The sequence below is a fragment of the Chelonoidis abingdonii genome, chromosome 11 (assembly GCF_003597395.2).
Source record: "Chelonoidis abingdonii isolate Lonesome George chromosome 11, CheloAbing_2.0, whole genome shotgun sequence".
In the NCBI taxonomy this organism is placed as follows: Eukaryota; Metazoa; Chordata; order Testudines; family Testudinidae; genus Chelonoidis; species Chelonoidis abingdonii.
This window is the reverse complement of record NC_133779.1, coordinates 7,781,894-7,807,022: the sequence shown is the minus strand read 5'-3', so window position 1 is coordinate 7,807,022 and position 25,129 is coordinate 7,781,894. Positions and strand designations below refer to the sequence as shown.

The 25,129-nt window shown below is 51.2% G+C and overlaps 2 protein-coding genes across 2 annotated transcripts in view; one reads left to right on the top strand and one right to left on the bottom strand.

The window, feature by feature from the left end:
• Window positions 1-1,459, bottom strand: part of LOC116835294 (scavenger receptor cysteine-rich type 1 protein M160-like) — a 225,170-nt gene extending 223,711 nt beyond the window's left edge. The window contains 1 exon segment of the mRNA XM_075071406.1: window positions 1,397-1,459. Coding sequence (XP_074927507.1) covers window positions 1,397-1,418 — 22 coding nt within the window. The 5' untranslated portion in view covers window positions 1,419-1,459.
• LOC116835240 (scavenger receptor cysteine-rich domain-containing protein DMBT1-like) overlaps window positions 1-25,129 on the top strand; it is a 633,172-nt gene that overhangs the window by 380,058 nt on the left and 227,985 nt on the right. The gene's annotated exons all lie outside the window — the stretch shown is intronic.

The window sequence follows — 25,129 nt, the reverse complement described above, 5'->3', positions numbered from 1 at the left end:
ACTCAGGGACAGGCTAGAGGAAAGGAATATGGGGCTTTTCCCCTATTGTTTACTCTGGCTCCCATTCAGTCCCTGTGTGGCAGACTGGCTGGCTCAGGAGGTCTGAGAATAGGACACTGGGGGGTTCCTTTCTGGAGGACACCAGCTCTGATCCAGCCCCAGGCATGGGGGAATGGCTGACTCGTTGGATGGAGAATGGGACACAGGGTCTTTCCCCGCAGGGGATGCCAGTTCTAGTACAGTCTGTGTGAGGGGGATGAGCTGACGCAGTACACGAGGGGAAGGAGATCTGGAGCTTTTCCCCCAGAGGGCACCGGTTCCCATTTGGCCCCAGCTCAAGTAGGGGCAGTGGCTGGTGTTGGGGGAACAGGCACTGGGCTTTCATGTCTGGGGCCCTAGGTCCAAGCTGGTAGTGAGTGGAAGTCGCAGCCATAGCAGCTCTCTGATGCCCAAAATGTGAAATGAGCTGCTGGGGTTAATTCCCCTCCATGACAGGACAGGTGTGTGCAGCCCAGCGCAGCCCTCAGTCTGAGCAGCTCCCAGCCAAGGGGAAAAGGGCGTAACTGGTCAGGAGACTGAACTGCCCTTTGCCCCCTGCCTGGGCTCCCTCCCCGTCTGCACCCCGATGACCTTGCCTGACCAGAGCCAACAGCAGCAGCCTCACAGGGCTTTAGTTCTGCTCCTGCAAAGCCTCCACTGGCCCTGACTAGGGCTGACTCGGCTCCTCTATATGCCACAGCTTCCAGACAGACAGGGCTGGCCCTGTGCTGAACTGAGCACTGTCCTGTGGTGACGGCACCACGGCAGCCCATCTCCTGGTACCACACCCCCACCTCCCGCAGGCCCCAGCTAGCATCACAGCACCCCAGTGTAGGTACACAACATCTCCAGTTGCCCTTTGCAGAGATGGGGCCACTCACCCAGCCACAGCCGAGCTGAGCTGAAACAGCTCTAACAATAATTAAAGGCAAAAATATCTGTTGGGTCAGATCATACCCCAGGGTAAATCTGGGATCACCCCAGACTGACGCAGCTCAACCAGCCGCTGCCAGAGCCCAAATTTCAATTGGCCTTACTGGGCAAGGATGAGCCCTTCAGACGCTGGATGGCTGGGGATTTCCACCGGTATCCAACAGCTAGGACACCCTGCGCTCTGCACACTCTGCCACACAGCCTGCTTTGTTAACAATTCACTGGTGGGGAAACGAAAGAAGTGGTGGGCTGAGTCTGGTGGAGGCAGGATTTAACCCAGGTCTTTACTTCTAATATTGAATGACTAGATTAAATAACCTTAACTCTGCCCTTCCTCGTCCCAATTTATGAGAGAGCTGCACACTGAAGCATGCACCCCACACATACAGACAAACCCCCACCCTCTGCCTATGTTTGTATTTACCTGTCATGGGGAATCCTGTCATGGAAGCTGAAAGAAAGCAAAGAGATGAGGTAAGTCTCTGTCTCCATGACTGGTCACCATGGGGATCTCCAAACACTGGCTGATGTAAGTGAGCTCTCCCCTGCCATCTCTGGATTCACTGAGAGAAAAGACTCAGCTGCATGTTGTATTTCAGTGACCTATCCACTGCCTCTCAGGGCAATGGACTGACCCGCCTGCCCCTCCTGTCAGAGTCGGAGCATCTACACAGAAGTGCTGTAGCTGCAGAGCTGCCACTGTGCCACTGTAATGTTTCCAGTGCAGAAGAGCCCTAAGCAGCCAGCAAAAGACAAGACCTGGTGAGCGACATCAGAACCAGTGACACTGCACCAGCTCTTCCAAACCAAGCCACCTGCTTTCACACTGCCTGCACCTCCAAAGGACCCCCACACCCTGCTCTCCTCAGGCCTGGGGTCCCCCCGACCTGAACTGTGACAGCCCCACACGCTGAGTAATGGAGTGCTGAACTGTATTATACAGCTCAGCCACTAGGTGTCGATGTGTGTAAAATACCTTTTTTAAAGCTAACCTCAGCCATATCTGGCAGAGCATTAAAGGATTGTGGTCTGTAAAAGCAAAGTCTGTGACCAGTCCATGTCTGGTACAGAAAAACACGACAGTGTCTGAAGTAAACTAAGAACAGAAATAGAACAAAGCTACAAACGTTGCAGGATCTCGTCACCAGGCCACTCTTCAGTGCCCCAGAGAACTTCAGCTTTCACAAACTTCACCATGGACACACTGGAAACAAGATTTCACATTGCTGCCAAGCTGCACAAAGACACTAGAGAGATGCAGGTATCTTCTTTAATGTCGGCTACAGGAAGCCAGCAGAGCATATCTTTAAATCCTTTCATGTTACTGAAGACAGTCACAAAGGTGACTATGAAAGGTGTCTGGCTATGTTTGATGCATATTTTATATCTCTGAGAAACGCGGCTTATGGAAGAGCTTGTTTTCACCAGAGAACTCGAGACCCAGGGAAAAGTTTTGAATGTTTTATAAGAGCTCTGCATAGATAGGCTGAAAACTGTGATTTCAGGAATGCAAAGCTTGAAAATATCACAGACAAGCTGGTTATTGGGTTAACAGATAAAATCCTTTCACAGCAGCTACAACTGAAAAGAGATTTAACTTTAGCCCCAGCTATTCAAATAGCAAACCAGTCTGAATTAGTCAAACAACAGAACCAAAGGCAGGAGCAACTTGAAAAACATGAAACTAGCTTAGGTAATGTTTACACCAGCATTTGCTGCAGTATAACTTATGTTGCTCAGGAGTATGAAAAAGCCACCCCCAAGCGATGTAAGTTACACTGACCTAAGCACCGGTGTGGACAGCGCTATGTGGGCGGAAGAAGCTCTCCCACCAACATAGCTACTGCCGCTCACGGGGCTGGAGTAGTTAAGCCAACTGGAGAGCTCTCCCGTCAGCTCAGAGTGATTACATTAGAGAGCTTACAGCAGCACCACTGCATCACTGCAGCTCCACCACTATAAACTCCCTAGTCTTAGAAGGTTTAAACAGAAGCTAGAGAGTTAAAGCTTATTATAATACCCCTGAAGCCAGGAGAGAGAACACCCAGGCTGAGAGGGACAAATCCCAGCCTACATGTACAATGGCTTAACCCCTGAGAGAGAGTGGACTCCTGAGAAGGGCTGTTGCACTCAAGGGGGTTCCTCCTAGGGACCTTCCAGAGCCAAGAGAGAGCACAAGCCCTGTGAGTCCATGACATCCTCGCTCTTGTGGGACCTCACAGCGGTTCGTAAGACCCCAGGACTGAACCTGAACACTGGAGACAATGGCAAAGGGGCTTCCAAATTATCTTGTCCCCTCACCACAGTACCTCCTCCCCAGCTTCTCCTCTTATTCACATTGGCTCCGTCTGCGAGCTGGAGTGCTCCTGCCTGGCTACTAGATAGATTCCCAATGAGTAACATTCCCCTAACTGAGGTAGTAGCTGTATCCACACCTAAGCTGTTAAAAGGGCACACACATAAAACGCCAACTCAAATATAACAGATTTGTCTCTCTCAGGAACAGCTCGAAACTGGGAGAAAACTTGTTAGCAGGCTACAGAATACACTAAGCAGCTGAAAGGTTTTAAAATATACTAAACAAATTGTCACACTGCGGCCTGCACTCGGATGGGAAGCACACTCTGTGTGTACACAGTAACAATCAGAAGAGACTGGGGTGCTGAAATTTGGCTCTTTGCTTTGCTAGCCCCAGAACAGAGTGTGATGAGAGCGATGTCCCATCCTCCAGGTTATGGCTTCCCTCGACATTCCACACGAATTATCACAGCAGTGTCCAGACCCTACTTTTTTCTCTTTTTGTGCTAGCCCCACATCTTCTCCTGCAAGAGAGAGCACAGTGTGGGTCATTAGATGTTCCCCAGTAGCTTTTGTGAGTGATGAAGACCCACCTCCCTCACCGGTGAATGCCCCAGCCGAGTATTCACCGAGGCAGCAGGCTGCTCAGCCCCTGTAGCCAAGGGTCAATTGAAAAGGAGAGAAATTGAGAAAAGAAAAACCCATCCTCGTCTGAGCCATGGACTCCCTGGCCTACTGCGAGGTGGGGTCACCTTTGTTCGGGCCGTGCACAGCTAATACAGGGGCCTTGCCTCAGGACCAGATCAGAAAAGCCTCTGCAGAGCTGGCTGCAGTCATCAGCCTGACTCAGGGATTGCTGGATGCTGTTGGCTCCCTGCATGGTGGGCCTCAGGGCAGTGTGTGTGGGAAGCTGTTCCTGGGCCCTCCCAGCTGCCCACTCACTCCCCCTCGCTGGGTCTCTGCCTGTTTCCTGCTCCCTCACAGCGAGGTCATGATCCTCCAGGCCACCCTGCAGTCCCTGTCTCTGTTGCTGGGTTCGCTCCCCTTTGTGGGCCTCTGCCAGGCTGGGCCTGTCACCATGTCACAGCATGGCCCTATCCCCTCACGAACCCTTGTCCAACCCCCCACCCTCCTAACTGAACCTTGCCCCACTCACCACTCCTCACCCCGACTCCTGACTGATCCTGGCCCTGCCGCCCCCCTGCCTCTCATCCCACTCACCAGCACTTACTCCACTCACAGGCCCTGCTCCCCTCACCAACCCTCACCCTGCTCTCCCCACTGACCCTGGCCTGCCCCCCCAACACAGACTCTCACCCTGCCCCCATCACCAACCCTTACCCTGCCCTCCCCACTGACCATGGCCTGGCCTTTGCACAGACTCTCGCCTTGCCCCCCTCACCAACTCTCACCATGCTCACTGGCCTCACTCCCTGCCCCACCTCAAGCCCCTCATTAACCCTCACCCCATCCCCTTGCTGGCCTCACCCTCTCAGTGTCCCTGACCCCGCCCCTCACTGACCTGTGACCCACTCCCCTCAGCAATCCTGGCCCTGTCCCCACACTGTTCCTGGTCACATTCACTGGCCCTGCTCCCATCACTGACCCCAGCCCCACCTCCCTAGCTGACCCTGGCTCCACTCCCCTCAGTCACCCTGTCCCCACGACTCTCACCCTGCCCCCCTCCCCAACTCTCACCCTGGGCCCTGCCCCAGCCTCCCATCGACCCTGACCCCCTCCCCCTTGCTGGCCTCACCCTCTCAGTGTCCCTGACCCCGCCCCTCATCCTCCCTGGCCCTGGCCCCTTACTGACCCTCCTCCCACTTGCTGGCCCCAGCCCTGCCCCCCTCACCAGCCCCCACATATGGCTGGGTCTTTACTCGGCCCCTCCCACCCTCTCACACGGCTTTTCTCCCCCTGGCTCCGCCCCAGCTCCTCCCCAGGGGCTGCTCTCGCTGTCTCCTTCCCCAGCATGCACAGAGGCCGGGACCTCAGCCGGGCTCCCTGATTGGCCTGGCTGCCTGGTCAGTCAGACTGACTTGGGGCACTGGCTACTATCCATTGCCCCTAGTCTGGATTCTCTGATTGGCCAGAGGCTCTCTCAGTCCCAGGGTCCCAACTGCTCCTTGACCCCTCCCTCTCTCCTGGCATGGGGTGAGGGCAGCCAAACAACCCACGCAGTGCCAGTGAGGGCAGCTGGCCCCTACACAACAGACATGTTTACAAGAACCATCACTCAGCTTGAGACCTGCCGGGTCTGGAACCCACTGACCGTGTTCACCTCAAATTGGATAGAGAAAAAGGATGGACGGCTCCAGCTGTCATCAAGGAAAAGAATTCAGCGCCCAGATCACAGTGACCGAGACCAACAGGGAGAGTTCAACAGAAACCATCCACAGAGCAAACCCGACAGGGAGTGGATGCTGAATGAGACGATGCCAACTCAAGAATTCCAGAACAACCCCAGTCAGTTGTTGTAACTAGCGGCCAGCCAAATGGCCAAGCTGCTACACGTTGGCCTTCTGCAGTTAGGGGCCCACAGTGGTTCAGAGACACTGGACAGACTGATCCGTCCTGAACTTCACAGCCAGTGTGACAGTGTGAATAAATGGCAGGAACATGGAACTTAATGGGGGAGATGGACTGGGATGTTAACCTGTAGTGCTCTGCTCAGCCACTGGGTGGCGCTATGTGTAACATCCCTTAGGGAGCCGAACCTCAGCCATACCTGGCAGGGCATTAAAGGATCTAAGGACGAACACAGCTGGGGTGGACGAGCAAGTTCTGTAGCCAGACCACACCTGGGACAGGAGCATGATGCCCTGCTCCTCCCAGGTCTGGCCAGGCCTAGCGCTCTCCTCAGTGTATGTGAGTGGGCGGAGGAGGGAGGGAGGGCAGGATAGTTACAGTGTGTGACCTTCCCCTGCCCCCCCAGTGTGTATGTATGGGGGGCAGTTACAACATGTGAACTCCCCCTGTCGGCCCAGTGTACGGAGGGGTTGTTATCATAGTTACCCTAGTCCTCTTTCACAGGGCATTAACTCAGATTAGGAACCTTCAGTTCGCGCCAGTAGCATCCACACAGATCAGTCCAAGTGCAGCTCTTTGGTGCACTCTGCAATTCACACCCCCACAACTAGCTCTGTGCGCAGTGTAGACATGACTGGGGAGTGTGCATCCTTCCAAAAATGGGGAAAATTGAGTTTGAAAATAGGAGCACTGGAATTCGAGCAAGAAGCCAGGATCGTGAGTGAGCTGATAATCGGTTTGGATTTCACTGAGGCTAATAAGTACACAATGAATCAATGTAATACGTTCATTCTAGTGAATGAATTCTTCACCAGACTTGGGGGCCCAGCAGTGCTGCTCTCAGATCAAGGGAGAAACTTTGAATGCAAAGTGTTTCTGCAGCTTTGTGAGAGTCTAGGGGCTCCACAAACCTGCCCCAGCCCCACACACCCAGCACAGTCTGATAGGATGATAGAAAGTTTCAGTCTGACTCGAGGGTTTTACAGATTCCTAGATCAAAAGGGACCACTGTGGTCATCTAGTCTGAGTCCTGTATAGCACAGGCCAGAAACCTGCCCTGAAATCATTCCTAGAATATTTAGAAAAAATCCTATCTTGAGTTAAAAAGTTGTCAAAAATGATGAAGCATCCACCATGATCCTTGGTAAATGCCTCTGTCATAGGTTTTACCCCCACTCTGAACCTTAAAGTATATATGTGAGGACCTGCATGTGAACCTCTTAAGCTTAATTACCAGCTTAGATCAATAGGCTGCCACTACTCCCAAGGACTAACTCCCTTCCCTGGGTAGTCTTGAGAGACTCCTTCACTAATTTCCTGGTGAACACCGACCCAACCCCTTGGATCTTATTACAAGGAGAATTTAACCATCCCCCCTCCTTTCCCCCACCAGTTCCTGGTGAGTCCAGGTCCAATCCCCTTGGATCTTAATAACAGGGAAAAATCAATCAGGTTCTTAAAAAGAAGGCTTTTAATTAAAGAAAAGAAAGGTAAAAGAACGAACCTCTGGGAGACAGCATACAAGCTGATCTCACAGACAACAGATTTAAAACACAGGATGTTCCCTTGGGCAAAACCCTTAGTACGCACAAGAATACCCAAATTTGATTATTCCCCTAATGCCAAGACAAGTTACAAAAAGAAAATAAACATAAACCTATTTATTCTTTTCTAAAACTTACTACTCTGATAAAAGGCTGGTTCCTTGATCTTTTCCACTCCAGCTGAAACTGAAACTGACTCTAAACAAAGGAAACTTCCCTCCTTCCTTTTGAAACATCTTGTTCCCCCATTGGTTCCTCTGGTCAGGTGTCAGCTAGGCTAGGTGAACTTCTTAACCCTTTACAGGTAAAAGAGGCATTAACCCTTAACTGTCTGTTTATGACAGCCTCATTCCAGTCTGAATTTGTTCAGATTCAACTCCAGCCACTGGATCCTGTTCCCCCTTTCTCTGCTAGATTGAAGAGCCCATTACGCAGGGTCGCCCAGAGGATTCAGGGGGCCTGGGACAAAGCAATTTTGGGGGCCCCTTCCATAAAAATACTATCGAATACTGTATTCTCATGGGGGGCCCTGTGGGGACCAGGGCAAATTGCCCCACTTGCCGCCCTGGGCAGCCCTGGATAAAATAAACATTTAAAAACCTCCCACATGGGCACAAACTCAGTTTTGAGAAAACTTCTTTTCAAGCCAGCTTTACAAAGTATCACTGGTTCTCAGCAACAGCTAGTGCTAACAGGCACTAAAGCTCATTAAAAGGGTCAGACAAATATTTTCCATCAAAACTTTTTTTGGATCAAAAACTAGGGGTTTTAAAAAGCAGAAAAAATCACAGACATTGTCTGCTTTCCTTCAAAATTTATTGTGTTTTTTTTTTATTGAAAAGCTGAAATTAGTCTGCCAAAACCTGGACATGGTTTGGGGTTTCAGAACTGTGTGGCCAAATATTTTCTGCTTGCTGTGTTTGATTGTTTAAAGAAACAATAAAAAAATTTGCTTAAAAAAAATCCAAAACTTTTGAACCACCTCAGCTTGTGACCAAATGCCTGAGCCCATCCAGTCAGAGATTTTTCCAGGTTTCTGATACTCTGCTGGCTTCCTTGACTCATATCTCTCTCCATAACTTTGGATTCATTTAAGTCAGAACATAAGAATGGCCATACTAGGTCAGATCGAAGGTCCATCCAGTCCAGTATCCTGTCTACCAACAGTGACCAATGCCAAGTGCCCCAGAAGGAGTGAACCTAACAGATAATCAAGTGATCTCTCTCCTGCCGTCCATCTCCACCCTCTGACAAACAGAGGCTAGGGACCATTCCTTACCCATCCTGGCTAATAGCCATTAATGGACTTAACCTCCATTAATTTATCTGTTTCCTAGAGACTGACTCCATGGGGTCCCTCACAAACTGGAGACGTTTACTGTGAATTTGTCTTTAGTATAGTTTAACTGTACATACTCCAGAATCTGCAGCATTTGAGCTTGTTCCAGAATCTGGATGATGCCTAATGTTGTGATAACTGAAATTATCAAAATAGCACATGCATATGAATGGATAACAGATGGTGGCTAAAATTAAATTTAACCAGTGGTTCTGAAACTGAGGGTCGGACCCTAATAGGGTCAGAGTTATACTTGCCGGTCGCAACTGTCTACCTCACCTCAAACCCCTACTTTGCTCCAGCATTTATTAATTCGTTTTTTAAAAATTATATAAAAAATGTTTAATTTATATGAGGGTCCACTAAATGAGGCTTTGCTATTGTGAAGGCATCACCAGTATAAAAGTTGAAATCCATGAATTAACCCCTTGAGCTCAGGGAATGCAGGGGAGGGGGGTCTCACTTGAGGTAGGGTTGGGAAGGAGTAGTTTGTATATGTATTGTTTGTATGTGACCTCCCCCACGCTCTCTTCGCTCTATCACTTAATCTAATATGTGGCTATTTCTAAATGAAGCTACCCTCCCCTGACACGAATCTCCCGTATGGCACTGAAATTAAATGTAGTAGCTATAATTTGGCATTTGAGAATGAAAGGGATGGTAAGCTCCTAAGGAAAAGATAACAGCTTGGGCTCTTCGTGTTAAACAAGCTCTGCAAGCTCAAACTTCTGAATGAAGCTTTAGGGAAATGAAACGCGTTGTGCTCGCTCAACAGCTGGCCCTGATCTATCCAACCCCCACCACTTCCTACCCCCGACTTGCACCCCTGCAGAATCTCTGACCCATCCTGCACGTTTCCACAAGACACTGCCCCGCCACCACCCCGGAACCCACGTCCCCAACCCCCCATGCCCCTGACTGTCCTGACCCCTATTCACCCCCCACTGAGTCCTGACAGACCTCCGGAATGCCCACAATCCAACCCCCCATTCCCTGTCCCCTGACCGCCCCCCCCCCAGCAGCGCTGTCCAGGGCCACTCCTGGGTTACCGCCACCTCTCCCCTTTCTCGGAGCCTCAGCACGCCATGTCCAGGAGATGCCCTGGCCCCTGGAAAGCGCTGCAGCGGCATGGCTCTGGCAGGTCACCCCTTAACCTTCTCTTTGTTAAGCTAAACAGATTAAGTAGGTTTTCTAGTCCTTTACTCATTCTCATGGCTCTTCTCTAAACCCTCTCCAACTCATCAACATCTTTCTTGAATTGGGGACACCAGAAACGGACACAGGATTCCAGCATTGATCACATCGGTGCCAAATGCAGAGGTAAAATAATCTGCTCCTACTAGAGATTCCCCTGTTTGTGCATCGCAGGATCACAGCAGCTCTTTTGGCCACAGTGTCTCACTGGGAGCTTGTGTTCAGCTGATTATCCACTGTGACCCCCAAATCTTTATCAGGGGCACTGCTTCCCAGGAGAGAGTTCATATTGTAAGTATGGCCCATGTTTTTGGTCCCTAGATGTATACATTTGCATGTCGCTGTATTAAAATGCATGTTGTTTGCTTGCGCCCAGTTTACCAAGCATCTGGATCTCTCAACCTGTCCTCTTCACTATTTACACCCCCCAACTGTGTTATCTGCAAACTTTCTCAGTGATAAGCTCTTCTTTTAGAGTCCAGCGACAGAACCATCATCTCTATATTGGGGCTTACAAAGTGGATTGCTGGCCCTCTCGAAATGCTGATGGGTGCTGAGAGGGAGCTGAGATTTTACTGTTAACTTGTCTTTGTTCTCCAGGTTCTGTCAGTGCCTACCTGAGTCTGAGACGGGCTGTGTCTGGGGACAGCACATTTCATGGATGACTGTGAGCCCAGTGGCTGTCTCCGGCTGTGCATTGTACAGCACCAAGCACAGCGGCAGTGCCAAGGGGCTGGGAGTGATGAGACCAGGGCTCCATTCCCAACAGCTGCTATCACATCCTCTCTGTGTACCCCTGTTGCCCCTCTCTATCCTCTCCATTTAGGCTGAGCTCTTGGGGTAGAGGCTGCCTGTCACCCTGCCAGTGCAGAGCCCAGCACCACAGGGTCTGGAGCTCGGCATACAGTGCTGTCATAACATGAATTCTTGTGTTTTCATAATAAATAATGGTTAATATTTAATAATTTAATATTTAATATATTTAATAGTTAATAATAATAGTTAAAAAATGGAGCTTCAAACACTGAATAACATGGTAAGAGCAGGACAGGAGTTAGGTCATTCGGGGAATCCTGTGTGCAGTTCTGGCCACCCGCATGCAAGACAGATGGATTGAGATGGGACCAGGTGTAGAGAAGGGCTGCTAGGGTGGTTGAGGGATGAAGGATGGTCATACAAGAGGAACCTGGAAGAGCTCGGATGGTTTAGCTGGCACAGCAGAGGCTGAGCAGGGATCTGATTGCTCAGTATGAATCCACTGGGGGAACACCAGGGAGGGAGAAGAGCTACTGAAGCCAAAGGACAATGTTGCCCTAAGAAAAAGTGCAGATAAACTGTCCAGGAGACACCTTAGGCTGGAAATGAGAAGAAGGTTCCGGAACAGCCTCCTAATGGGTGAGGGGAGAACACGCTAACTCACGTGAAGATGGCGCTTGATAAGTGTGTGACAGGGATTCTATAACATGCCCTTCCAGCCCTGTGTCCCATGTTCCTAAAGAGACCAGCTGAGGGCGGCTGGGAAACACCTCCAGGATTCAGAGACATGCCAGTTTCTTTTTACTCTTTTAACACTTAACAAAAGTGAAGCTAATTGTATTGTAAAATTGTACATGCAGCTAGATAGATCCTGGTACCACCCCCCTACTCTAACTGCTAGACTCTACTCCCTTTTCCAAGGCAGCAATAGACCCCAGAAGTCTTAACTCCTGGCCCCTCTGCTCTAACCACAAGCCCCAAGTCCCCTTCCCAGGAATAGACCCCAGAAGTCCTGTTCTCCCAGGACACAGCTATGCCCTGTCTCATGGGTGGGGCTGGAGAATCACAGGTTGCCCCCAAGGCTATTCAAAGCCAGAGAAAAGGGAAAAGGCCACTCACCCCAAAGCCAGGCCAGGAGGATGGGGATCCTTGTGTTCCCAGCTCCAGCGCAGGCAGCCGAGCTCCTGCCAAGGGGGTGCCTAGCTGGGAGCAGGAGGCACCCAGGAAACCCCATGTTCATAGCACAGTCCTTGTGGGGCAGCGTGGCCAGGCGTTAGGTTAGGCGATTGTCCTTGTGAGAGTGGCAGGCTGAGCTCCGTGTCATGGTCACAGGCTGGGAGGCTGAGGAGATGGGGCAGGCACCCAAAGGGGCAGGGACTCAAGGGAGCAGGAGGTGTGACAGGCCTCTCACTGCAGAGACCCCTCCCTCTGCACCCCCTGCAGTGACCCAGTGGGTGTGTGCGACTGAGCCCGCAGAGGAGAAGTGACCCTCATGCCCTGCAGTGTGGCTTTATTTATATCATTGAATTGTGAAATAAGTGTTCCCAAAACATGCTGAGCAAACAAACCCCTCTTGGAACAGCTGATTCTGGGACACATGGGGCGGAGAGGCTGTTCCTGGAACTGGTTCACAGAGAGTCAGCAGAACTGATCCACGGAGGCCTGGTGGACATGGGGTAGGCGCACAGGTGTGACTGCGCCTGTGGGTGCAAGGATCAGCCCGTGCAGTTAAAGTGACGCTGAGGGCTGTGTGGACACCCTTACTTCAGTTGAACAAGGCTGAGACTTGGCCTGATCTACACCTAAAGCTTAGGTCAACCCAGCTACATAGCTCACGGGTGTGAAAAATTCAGACCCCTGGAGATGTGATTAAGCCGATCTAAGCTTTGGTGTAGACACCAAAAGGTGGAATGAAGAATCCTCCCATTGGCCTGGCTGCCATCGCTTGGAGGGGTGGATTAACTACGGCGATGGCAAAGCCCCTTCTGCATCATGACACCACAACGGCGTAACCACAGCACTGAGCTGTGCCATTGCTGCAGTTGTGGTGTACACACAGCCCTTGTCTTCCCAGGGAAAGGGCATCACTGCACTGGCCTCCCCCCACCACCCCTGTGTACCTAGAGCAGGTCCATTCGCATCTCAGTTTATGCCCAAGCCACGTTCCCATGTTATCATCTCAGCAAATCCCAAAAGGATTGCGGATTGTGGCTCAGTATCTGGCTAGCTCCGGAAGGCCCTCGAGGTGGATATTTGGTCTATGCCCCTCCATGGCGATCTCAGTGGAAAGGGGAAGCATTTGTTATCTATGTGATCGCCGTCTGCCTAGCATCTTTTGTTGGTAAACACGCTTCATAGTTCATTGGTCTCCTGTCCCAAGAGAGCTGCCGAAACTGAACCGAGAGCTGATGGAGGCACGCGCTGGGTTCGGCTACTGAGGTCCTCACTGCTGATATGGTCCTGCCCCTGCACAGGAAGTAGATGACAAAATTAACAAGAACTGAGACCGTTCCCATGGGGACAAAGGCTAATATGAGCTTTACCCCCAATCTGAGTGGAGCCGGTGCCCATCTGTGTAGCTGAGGCGTGCAGCTGCCAGGGCACGCGGCTATTCAGAGGTGTTCGCTCTGATACCCCACCTAGTCCATTCCAAAGCCTGGTGCAGGCAGCGCTCTGACAACTCACCCTGCACCACGTGTGCTGCCCCCCGGGCCTGGCCACGCCCAACTCACGCACGTTTAAAGGGCTCTGCGTGGCCTGCATGAGGATTTGCAGCCAGGCTAGTTAATGCCTTAGCTGCCCAGCCTCCAACCGCGGCTACTGGCCTGTTGTGGACAGGGCCAAAGAGGAGCTGGGCAAATTTAATAATAAGTGAATATAAAGTAACTGAGATATGCTTCATGCAAAAGGTCTCTTGTAAGGTATTATTACAAAGCTTATAATCTACTGAGTGTAATCATCCTATATGTATAAATGTACCGCTCTTGTATCTGAAACTAGAAATATGGAATATAACTCTGAGGGCCTATTGTAATTATGTAAAGTGTGGGCCATTAATGGTGGTTTGGAATCTTGATGACTTCCATTAATTAGGACCATTGTCTGCAAATGGCTGTGTTTTACCTGTAAGTCTTCCTGTATACCTGTGTGCTGGCAAGTGGGTAATGAAGTCTTGCAGTGACATGTGATCATGTCACCTGAACTGGAATCCATTTTTAACCTGGTGTCTTTCCATTGAGAAGGAGGGGGTGCGAACTCAGAGAGGGATAAAAGGATTCCTGCCTTATGCAAAAGATACATAAAAGGGTGGAAGAGAACAAAGGTAGAGAGGATCCATCATGAAGAATCCCCTAGCTACCACCTAAGCTGGAACAAAAGCTGTACCACAGGAAAGAATTGTGCCCAGGCCTGGAAGGTGTCCAGTCTGAGGAAAAAACTTATCGAAGTCATCTCTGAGGGTGAGATTATCTGTATTCAGTTTGATTAGACATAGACTTGCGAATTTTATTTTCTTTTTCTTGGCGACTTACTTTGTTCTGTCTGTCACTACTTGGATCCACTTAAATCCTCCTTTCTCTATTTAATAAAATCACTTTTTACTTATTAATTAACTCAGAGTATGTATTAATGCCTGGGGGAGAAAACAACTGTGAATCTCTCTCTATCAATGCTATAGAGGGTGAACAATTTATGAGTTTACCCTGAATAAGCTTTATACAGGGTAAAAGGGATTTATTTGGGTTTAGACCCCACTGGGAGTTGGGTATCTGAGCGCTAAAGACAAGCACATTTCTGTGAGCTGTTTGCAGGTAAACCTGCAGCTTTGGGGCAACTAATTCAGACCCTGGGTCTTTGTTGGAGCAGATGGGAGTGTCTGGCTCAGCAAGACAGGGTGCTGGGGTCCTGAGCTGGCAGGGAAAATAGGAGCAGGGGTAGCCTTGGCACATCAGTTGGCAGCTCCCAAGGAGGTTTCTGTGATCCAACCCATCACAGAACACTCTGGATTATTACCCTTACACAAACAGACAGATGGCCACAGATTCTGCATTGATACCCAGGCACACGGTCTGTTGTCCATGTCCCAGCAGGCACCCCGCTCCTGGCCACAGAGGGAACCCTTCCTTCTGTGTATTTCCCCCTTTTCCTCTTGTGACGTTGCACTCCATATACTTTATAAAAACATGCTTATGAGTGTGAATATAATGTAACTGGAATATGCTTTATGCAAAAGGTCTCTTGTAAGGTATCATTACAAAGCTTATGATCTACTCAGTGTGTTCATCCTATTTGTCTGCATGTATTATTTCTGTGTCTGGAGTTAGGAGAATAAGATATAAACTTGTATTACTGATGTAAACATATTAAGTGGAACCCGTTAAAGGTGCTTCAGAATCATTGATCTGTAAATGGCTCTGTTTACTTGCAAATCGGTCCTGGAAGAATGGAGGCTGGGATCTCACAGGCCATGTGAACATGTCACCTGATATTGGAATCCATCTTAAACCTGGTGCTTTTCCATTTAGAAGAAGGGGTGGGGACCCAGAGAGACAAAGGATTCCCGCCTTTGCCAAAGCTGTAAAAGGGGGTGGAGCACGACAAGGGAGGCAGGGGCGGCTCTAGTTATTTCGCCACCTCAAGCACGGTTGCACGCCGCAGGGGCACTCTGCCAGTCACCAATCCCACGGCTCCAATGGACCTCCCGCAGACGTGCCTGCGGAGGGTCCGCTGGTCCCGTGACTCTGGTGGACCTCCCGCGGACCCTCCGCAGGCACATCTGTGGAAGGTCCACCGGAGCTGCCCACCGCCCTCCCGGCTACCGGCAGAGCGCCTCCTATTTTCCCTGCCAGCTCAGGACCCCAGCACCCTGTCTTGCTGAGCCAGACACTCCCATCTGCTCCAACAAAGACCCAGGGTCTGAATTAGTTGCCCCAAAGCTGCAGGTTTACCTGCAAACAGCTCACAGAAATGTGCTTGTCTTTAGCGCTCAGATACCCAACTCCCAGTGGGGTCTAAACCCAAACAAATCCCTTTTACCCTGTATAAAGCTTATTCAGGGTAAACTCATAAATTGTTCACCCTCTATAGCATTGATAGAGAGAGATTCACAGTTGTTTTCTCCCCCAGGCATTAATACATACTCTGAGTTAATTAATAAGTAAAAAGTGATTTTATTAAATAGAGAAAGGAGGATTTAAGTGGATCCAAGTAGTGACAGACAGAACAAAGTAAGTCGCCAAGAAAAAGAAAATAAAATTCGCAAGTCTATGTCTAATCAAACTGAATACAGATAATCTCACCCTCAGAGATGACTTCGATAAGTTTTTTCCTCAGACTGGACACCTTCCAGGCCTGGGCACAATTCTTTCCTGTGGTACAGCTTTTGTTCCAGCTTAGGTGGTAGCTAGGGGATTCTTCATGATGGATCCTCTCTACCTTTGTTCTCTTCCACCCTTTTATGTATCTTTTGCATAAGGCAGGAATCCTTTTATCCCTCTCTGAGTTCGCACCCCCTCCTTCTCAATGGAAAGACACCAGGTTAAAAATGGATTCCAGTTCAGGTGACATGATCACATGTCACTGCAAGACTTCATTACCCACTTGCCAGCACACAGGTATACAGGAAGACTTACAGGTAAAACACAGCCATTTGCAGACAATGGTCCTAATTAATGGAAGTCATCAAGATTCCAAACCACCATTAATGGCCCACACTTTACATAATTACAATAGGCCCTCAGAGTTATATTCCATATTTCTAGTTTCAGATACAAGAGCGGTACATTTATACATATAGGATGATTACACTCAGTAGATTATAAGCTTTGTAATAATACCTTACAAGAGACCTTTTGCATGAAGCATATCTCAGTTACTTTATATTCACTTATTATTAAATTTTTATAAAACCATATAGACTGCACAACATCACATGTTCGTGTAGTGAGGAGGCTGTGGGTCAGGATTGAGGGACATCATCAGAGCTATGGGCGGGAGCCCAGGGGTGGAATAGCAGGAGGCTATGAATCAGGATTGAGGGACATTAGAAGAATTATAGCAGGGAAGCCCAAGGCTGAGGGGACAGACAGTCCTGCACTCCAGAGCCCTCTGAGGCAGACATAGCATCAGGATCAGTCCCACATACTGTGTGAGCCCATCTTGGGGCCCATCACCGCCTCAACACACCCTCAGGCCCAGGCTGACTGCCCTTCGGCTGCTCTGCCCTGGTCCTCACCCTGTGCTGCACAGAACTGGGGGGGCTCAGTAAGGGGCAATCTGACCTCACAGTCAGTGCTGACCCCAATGCTCCATCCCCCACTGCCCCCCATCCTGAACTCTCTCTGGGGCAAAGACCTCATCCGCTGCCTCCCCCCATATCGGTGTCTGGGAGCCCCCTCCCCATTTCCAGCGCAGCCATATAGACCCCACCACCTACCCCGTGCCCATCCCTTCTGGCTTGAGGCAGGATGGGGCAGGGGTAGCCAAGCCCATGGCCTGTGAATCCTGTGGTCCTACACCCCACAGGAGCTTGGGCAGTAACAACTCCCCCAGAGGCAGACCTGCCCCTGCCTCAGCCCCATCAGCCTTTGAGCTCTCAGGTAGCAGGAGCCACCCATGAGCTAGCGGTTGCCCAGGGATCAGACCCCTCCTGCCATGTTGAGCTACAGGGGGATGATGTCCCACTCAGGGGCCAGCTGACTGCTCTGCCCCCAGGAACTCCCTGCTGTAGGGTCACTCACACCACACCCACCAGCTCAGCCAGAAGAGGAACCAAAACCAACTGTGGAGACTCCAGCCAGAATCTGAAGGGGAAGGAGCGAGGGAACTGGGCTGGCGCCTTGGGGCGGGGGACAAAGTCACGGGATGATGAGCTGCCTCTAAGGTCACCCTGGCTATTATCTCCTTCCACCCCACCCCCACCCTCAACCACTAGACACCACTCCCCTCCCAGAGCCAGGGATGAAACCCAGGATCCCTGACTCCTGGCCCTGCTAGGGATGTAGCAGTAGCGGATGGTGTGTGTGCACACTGACCCTACTGCGTGAGGGCATTTTCCCTTCATAACCCTGCCCCTTGGTGTGTGACAGGGAACAGAGCCCAGGCCCTGCTTGTCTCACTCTCCTGGCCTGGCAGCTCCCCAGTGCTGCCTCTCTCCCCTGGCACTGCAAGTCCATCATCAGGACAGGGGCTGACTTGGGGCCTGGGATGAACACCCTGCCACTCAATGCATCCATAGCCTGCCCACAGCCCAGCTGCCTGCATACCATGGTCACATCACCCGTGTCGTCACACACGGTGCCCCAGCGCCCGTTCAAATGCACCTCCACCCGCCCAGTGCAGCAGTGGTGACTACCTACCAGCCTCACCTCTGGCAAAGCAAACACAGCTGCTGAGATGCCTGCTCTGGGGCTGTGAAGCGAGACCCCAGGGGCTGCAGGGACTGAAGGCCCAGCTCAGCACAAGGCATTGTCACTGACTGCAGAACAGGGCAGAATGGGTTTTCCAGCAATATCAACCCTGGGCCCTTCTCCCACACCTCCCTCCCGCCACATGCTGCACAGACAGGTAACTGAGCCCCAGGAAATGGCACAGCATCAGTGCTCCTGCTTTACAGAGGGGAAACTGAGGCACAATGACAGGACATAACTTACCGCAGGTCACACAGTGAGCCTTGTGCAGAGCAGGGAGTAGACCCTTCCCCCACCACACCCCGCTGCTCTAACCACTAGACCCCAAACCAAACCTGTCAGGAACCGGGTCCTATGTGGTCACCCCACCACCAGGCTGGGTGTAGAGAAAGTTCCTTTCACATTCAAAGTGCCGGCTCAGGGTAGGAGGAGGAAGTGAAACCAGCTGTGAAGACTGTAGCAGAGTCACGGTATGGGAGCTGCCTCTGAGGCCATCTTGTATCCCCTGACATTGTAACCACTAGGCCCCACTCCCCTCCCAGAGTGGGACTAGAACCACAAGTCCTGGCTCCCAGTCCCCCCCCACTCTAACCACTAGACCCCACTCCCCTCCCTGAGTAGGGCTACAACCCATGAATCCTGGCTCCCAGCTCACCCCTTTCTGCTCTAACCACTAGACACCAGTACCCTCCCAGGGTGGGGCTTGAACCCAGGAGTCCTGGCTTCCAATTACCTCCACTCCCCCCAGCGGGGGTCACTAGCAGTGGCAGTATCTCTTTTCCTCACTTGTTGGCTAGTCTCACTACTTCTGTGCTGTGCTCTGCTACGAACATGACCATAGTTTCCCTAAGGGAAAATGGGACACCTCACAGGGCCTGCCCGACCCCTCCCTGCCTCCTGCCTGTGCCAGCCTGAGGCTCCCCTCCCATCCTGCGGAGGGCTGGTCTGAGCCCCTCTGCTGCCTGCCCACATGGGGCAGTCTGATGCCCCGCTCTCATTTCCCTGCATGGGGCTAGCCTGCTCATCCTTCCTGGGCAACGCCCCATGTTCCAGCTGGTGATCTGGCATATTGGCCCGGGGGGCGGGGGGAGCAAAGGGGATGGAAACAGCTGTCACAGAGCCCCAGGATCAGGGCTACTCCCCCAGCTTTGGAACTGTCCCTTGGAGGAACCCCTCAGTGTGCCAGCCCCAGAGGAGTCCCACTCATCCTTCAGCCTCACCACCACTGAGACTGATCCCTGGGCTGCAGCCTCCTTCTCCTCCCTGTGAACTCTGCCCAGTGCGTCCAGCTGAGGGACATCTGGAAGAGCCTTGGTACCCAGCAGGGAATCCTGCACCTCAGCCGGGATTGACAGTGACTCCTGATGGTGTTTTCACAGCAGTCGGGTTTGTTAGGCTCTGGTATGCAGAACAGGGAGTCCTTGGGGCAGCGCAGAGAGAGGAAGGGTCCAGAGGAGCCCGTTCTGGTCAGCCCTGAGCCCAGCCGAGCCGGAGTGAACCCCACATTCGGGCTCTGTCTCTCTCTGACTGCCTTGTTCAGTTCCCAGGTGCGAGAGCTCTTCCTCCAGCAGCCAACACGTATGCCCCGACTTCCCCATCCTTTGTTCTCCCACTGGGGTCTGTGCCCAGCTTTCCTGCTCAGAGTGTCAATACAGGAGTCATTGGCACTGCCACATTGCCTCTTTGGCCCCCTGGCTGATCTGCAATTCTAGTCATTCCTCCCAGACTGGAAGATTTCACATACACACACACACACACACACATACCATGCACACACACACTCACGCACATGCATGTGCACACAAACACACACACACTGTGTCTTTAGACCTTCATGCACACACTCACTGAGAAACCATGCAAAATATAGGAGAAACTGAGGCACTGACCCAGTTTGCAAAAATATTAAGAAAGTTCCCACTTCATCATAGCAGATCCTGCCAGTCAGGCCCTGATGGGGTGGGAGGGGTGGACTCTGCTCCTGCCAGTCGGATCTTGGTGGAGGGATGGGCAGGTCATTATGGCACAGGCCAACCTGCCATCGTTTGCCAGCAGCCCCCTCCCCCCGTCTGTTCTATTCCATTTTTTCAGCTGACTTCAGAGTCACGTGGCCCTTGTGCCACATTCACACCCAGTCTTGCCTCTCTACCAGCTTCCCCTCCCCTGCCTCTGTTCCTCCACCCCACTGAGAGGCTGGCCTGGCCTCTGCCCACAGGCTCTGCGCTGCCTTCCACCCCCACCCCGTGACACCTGGGAGTCCATCTGTGCCAGGCTGTTACCCGGGGAGCCCCTCATGGACAGCTGACAGAGGGGCCACCCGACCATATCTCGCACCAAGCCTGATGCTCATGGCCCAGCTCGCTGTTGTCACAATCAGTATCTCCAAAGAGCCGGGAGGTGTCCTGTGCAAGGCGGTAACATGCTGCTCACTGAGATCATTGTGTGAGGGACGGACGGACGGTGTATGAAGAATTACAGACGCGGGCTGGAAATATGCTCCTCAGATGTGCTTGGCAGCCCAGCCACTGCTGGCCAAAGCAATGGGATTTCACTGGCTTGCCTGCCTCTCTCATGTCAGAGAAGCAAGGTGGGACCAAAGACAGTGGAAAGAGTGTTTCCATGTGAGTTAAACAAAGCCAGCTGTGAGCATGTAGGGGTGGGGGGCCCTCAGTTCTCACCAAGTGATGGAAGCTGCCCCCCTCCCCTGGCAGCCTTCCTGTCTCGTGAACCAGTGGGGAGGAACTTTGGGAAGAGCTACGCAGAGGCAAACCCCCATTTTGTTCCACACCGCTGGCCAGAGCCACAGGGCCAGAGCTCTTGTCAGCCCACTTCTCACCAAACCAGCTCTGCACTGTACATAGACTGTGGGGAAAAGCACAAGGCAGGGATGGGCTGTGTCGCCTTGGAGGCCAAGGGCTGGGAGGGTCCCGTGAATGGGGCTGGACACTGCAGGGAGACATCGCTGGGGCCCTCAGGAAGTGGAGTTCACTGAATGTAAGTGCCAGGCAAGGTAGAGGCTGGCAGAGCCCTGAGGCGTTGGCGAGCTGGGCAGACAGGCTGGAGTGTCAGGGAGCCGACTCAAAGCTGCCACACACAGGGTGACGTGTATCTGAACTATTCCATTCCCAAATTTCCAGTGTTGAAATTTGTGTTACCTTCAAGCTCCCCTGCCAGATCCCAGCTCATTGGGGGGGGGAGATTAAGGAAGAGGGGCTCAGCCCCCACCCCCTCCACAGAGCAGACTGCACCCCAGATCCCAGCTCATGGGGAGACAGGGAGAGGGGCTCAGACCACCCCAGAGGGGTAAATCACTTGGCCGCAGGCAGGGAGAGTGAGTTAGATGCCCCCCACTCTCCCCTAGAGGAGCACTGAACCTTACTGCTTTGACTCCCCCACACACACCCCATTTCCTAGCGCTGCACCTAAACCAGTCAAGGAACATGGGAAATGTCTGTAGGGGAGGGGCTGGTTTCAAGACGCCCTGAGCACACGCCCCCTATTTGCTCCCTGTGCCCCACTCTGGACTGTGGCTCAGGATTAGCACATTGCGCTTGCTGCAGAGTCTGTATCTCCCCTCACTGTACCCAGGGGGTTACGGCACCAGTGCTCGGCGTCCTGAGGCCTTTTCCTTCACCGTTCACTCCCCATGGCCCTCACTTTCAACGGCTGTGCTGGTGTCGATTCAAATCCCACCACTTTGGGCAGCTGGGTGCTTCTCTGTGAGGGACTTCAAGGGACTTAACTTAGGGGAACATGGCACAGGGCTGGCCCGAACCCTCCTCTCCCCCCTCCCCGCCCAGAAACAGGGTTGGCCTGAGCCCTCTTCTCTCCCCACCCCAAACAGGACTAACCCAAACCCTTTCTCTCCCTCAAACAGGGCTGGTCTGAATCCTCTTCTCCCCCAACTCCAAACACGACTAAGCCAAACCCTCTCTCTCCCCCAAACAGGGCTGGCCCAAGCCGCCTCCCCAAGCCCCGCTGCACAAGGCTGGCATCTCTGCTCACCCAAGCCCTGCCCACGCTCCTTACATGGTGCTGACATAACTGCTCACCCAAACCTTGACTGATGTAATACGTGCTGAGCAACACCTAGCGGCATGAGGTCTGGGCTATGACTGGGCTCCTAGTCACTCTCGAAATAACTGCTGTGCAGAGCCTAGCACCATGGGGCCGAGGCCACGACTGGGGCTGCTTGGCACTCCCATAATATGCACTCTGCCGTGCCTTGTGCCATGAGTCCTGGGCCTTAACTGGGCTCCTCAGCACTCCCATAGTATGAGCTGTGCAGCACCTAGCGCCATGGGCCCTGGGCCATGATTGGTGCTCCTGGGCACTCCCATAATATGTGCGGTGCTGCACCTAGCTCCATGGGGCCTGGGACATGACTGGGCACCTAGACATTCAGGATATACCTGCTGTGCAGAGCCTAGCGCCATGGGCCCTGGCCCACGACTGGGGCTCCTAGGCACTCCCGTGATACATGATGTGCCACTGTGATGTTATTAACGTGAAATGTTACCATATAGATCATTGTTGCAACCAAGGTCCTATAGTTGCACCAAATCTTGTATAAAGGAGGTCAAGTAAGGTGTCAATGAAAAGGTTGTAATTTGCTGGTATCATAAGCATAAATCCCAATTCTTAACCTTAGCGTTCAAAATGTGGGTGCCTAGCATAAATCCTCTAAGCTTAATTACCAGCTTAGATCCGATAGCGCTGCCACCAGCCAAAAATTTCCAGTGTTTGGCTCACTCTGGTCTCCCCGAAACCTTCTCTGGGGGTCTCTCTGGCGCGAGAGACCCCAAGACTCTAGATGCCTAGAGTCTTTTAATCACAAAGGGAAAATTACCTCCCCTCCCCTTGTCTTCTTGTTACTTCCTCCCAGGCTTCCCCTCGTGGGTATATCTCTGGAAGCCATTACTACTTCTACTTAAACTCTTTGAATTACAAAACAGAGGTGGCAGTTACCCTCCCCGCTGCCTTCTTTTTCCCCTCCCCAGGTCTTTTCCCTGTCAGAGAGACTGTAATCCTGCGCACAGGATTGTCTATCCCCCTAGAGCCTCACTAGAAAGAAATCCAACAGGTTTCTAAAAAGAAAGCTTTTATATTAAAAGAAAGAAGATAAAGACATAAAAATGCTCTCTGTATCAAGATGAAAATATACCAGGGTCAATTAACTTAAATAGAAAAATATGAATAAACAGCCTTATTCAAAAGAAAAATACAATTTAAACATATCCAGCAACATACACACATGTTAAATACAAAAAAACAATAAAGCTATTGCTTCTACCTTTGTACTCTACAACTTGAAACCTGAAGATTAGAAGCTTGAGATTAGAAAGTGATCCCTCCTCATTGCCCTAGAGGCACAGACACAGAACAAGGACCACACCCCAAAATTCCAAAATTCCCTCCCTGAGCTTTGAAAAATCCGGTTTCCTGATTGGTCCTCTGGTCAGGTGTTTGGTTCCCTTTGTTAACCCTTTACAGACAAAAGAAACATTAACCCTTAGCTATCTGTTTATGACAGCTGGTTATAAATACGCTGTCTGTAAGTATGTATCATTTTTGTATTTGAAGTGATGAATATTGGCTGTGTACTTGTATCTCAATCTGTTTGATTCTAAGTAGCACCAGTGAAGCATTTGGCCAGCTTATTATGAAGGGACTCTTCAGATTAAGTGCCCAATCAAGACACACTTCAATGACAATGGATCTTGGGAGACTCCAATCCACATATGAGGAGCCTTCTTGGGAACGTTCAAGGAAGCATGTGAGGAATGGCTGCTCTCCCTCTAAAACAACTGAGTCATGCATGGACCTGTGACTTGCACATGTGACTCCAAACTCCATCTTGCTGCTGTGATTTTCCACAGTGAGAACAAAGGGGTGTCCTTCCACAGGGCAGAGGATATAAAAGGCCCTGGAATCTCTTCCATTTTGTCTTCAATTCTGCTTCTTACTTCTGGAGGAACTTTGATAGAAACTGAAGCTCTGAACAAAGGACTGAATGACCCATCCAAGATGGGATGTCTATACTCCAGAGACTTCATTGGTTTAAATCAGCAGTAATCCCAACAAGCCTGAACTAAGAACTTTGCAGTTGTTGTATGTATTTGAATTCATTTAACCAATTTTAACTCTCATCTGTATTTCTTTCTTTTTATGAATAAACCTTTAGATTTTAGATTCTAAAGGATTGGCAACAGTGTGATTTGTGGGTAAGATCTGACTTGTACATTGACCTCGGTCTGGGCCTTGGTCGTTTGGGATCAGGAGACCCTTTTTTCTTTTACTGGAGTATTGGTTTTCATAACCATTCATCCCCAAAAGGAGTGGTGCTGGTGGTGATACAAGGGAACTGGAGTATCTGAGGGAATTCCTTGTATGACTTCTGGTTATCTAGTGGGGTAAAACCGAAGTCTTCTCTGTCTGGCTGGTTTGGTGTGTGCCTTAGTAGTGAAGGACCTCCAGCCTTGGGCTGTGACTGCCCTGCTCTAAGCAATTTGTCCTGAATTGATAGTCTCAGTAGTGTCCTGCCAAAGGCCGCTTTGTTACAGCCGTGCCTAGAGCCATGGATCTTGGGCCATAACTGGGCTCCTAAGCACTGCCCTAATGTGTTTTGTGCAGCACCTGGTGCAATGGGTCCTGGGCTATGGCTGGGGTTCCTAGGCACTCCCGTAATACATGGTATGCGCCACTTAGAGCCATGGATCCTCTGCCATGACTGGTGCTCCTGGGCACTTCCATAATACGTGCTTTCCAGCACCTTGACCCCTAAGTCCTGAGCCATAGACACCTAGGACTGTGCTGGATTCTCTATCATGTGGAAAGTTGTCCCACTAGTAATTGCTCTTCCTGGAAAACAGCAATAACCAGGGTTTGAATGAGCTGTCCCATAACATCTAGTGATGAACCAGGGGAAAAGACCTCCGGAGCAGACTGTATTTGCATTGACACGTCCACTCTGCCTAGGTGATCACAAAAACAGCTGCTGATTGCGGGAGTCACCCTAAGTGTAACATCGCTAGCTAAGCAGGGAGTAGTGATGCCAAATCCATGAGACAGTCAGAGCTGTAGGAGGTTGA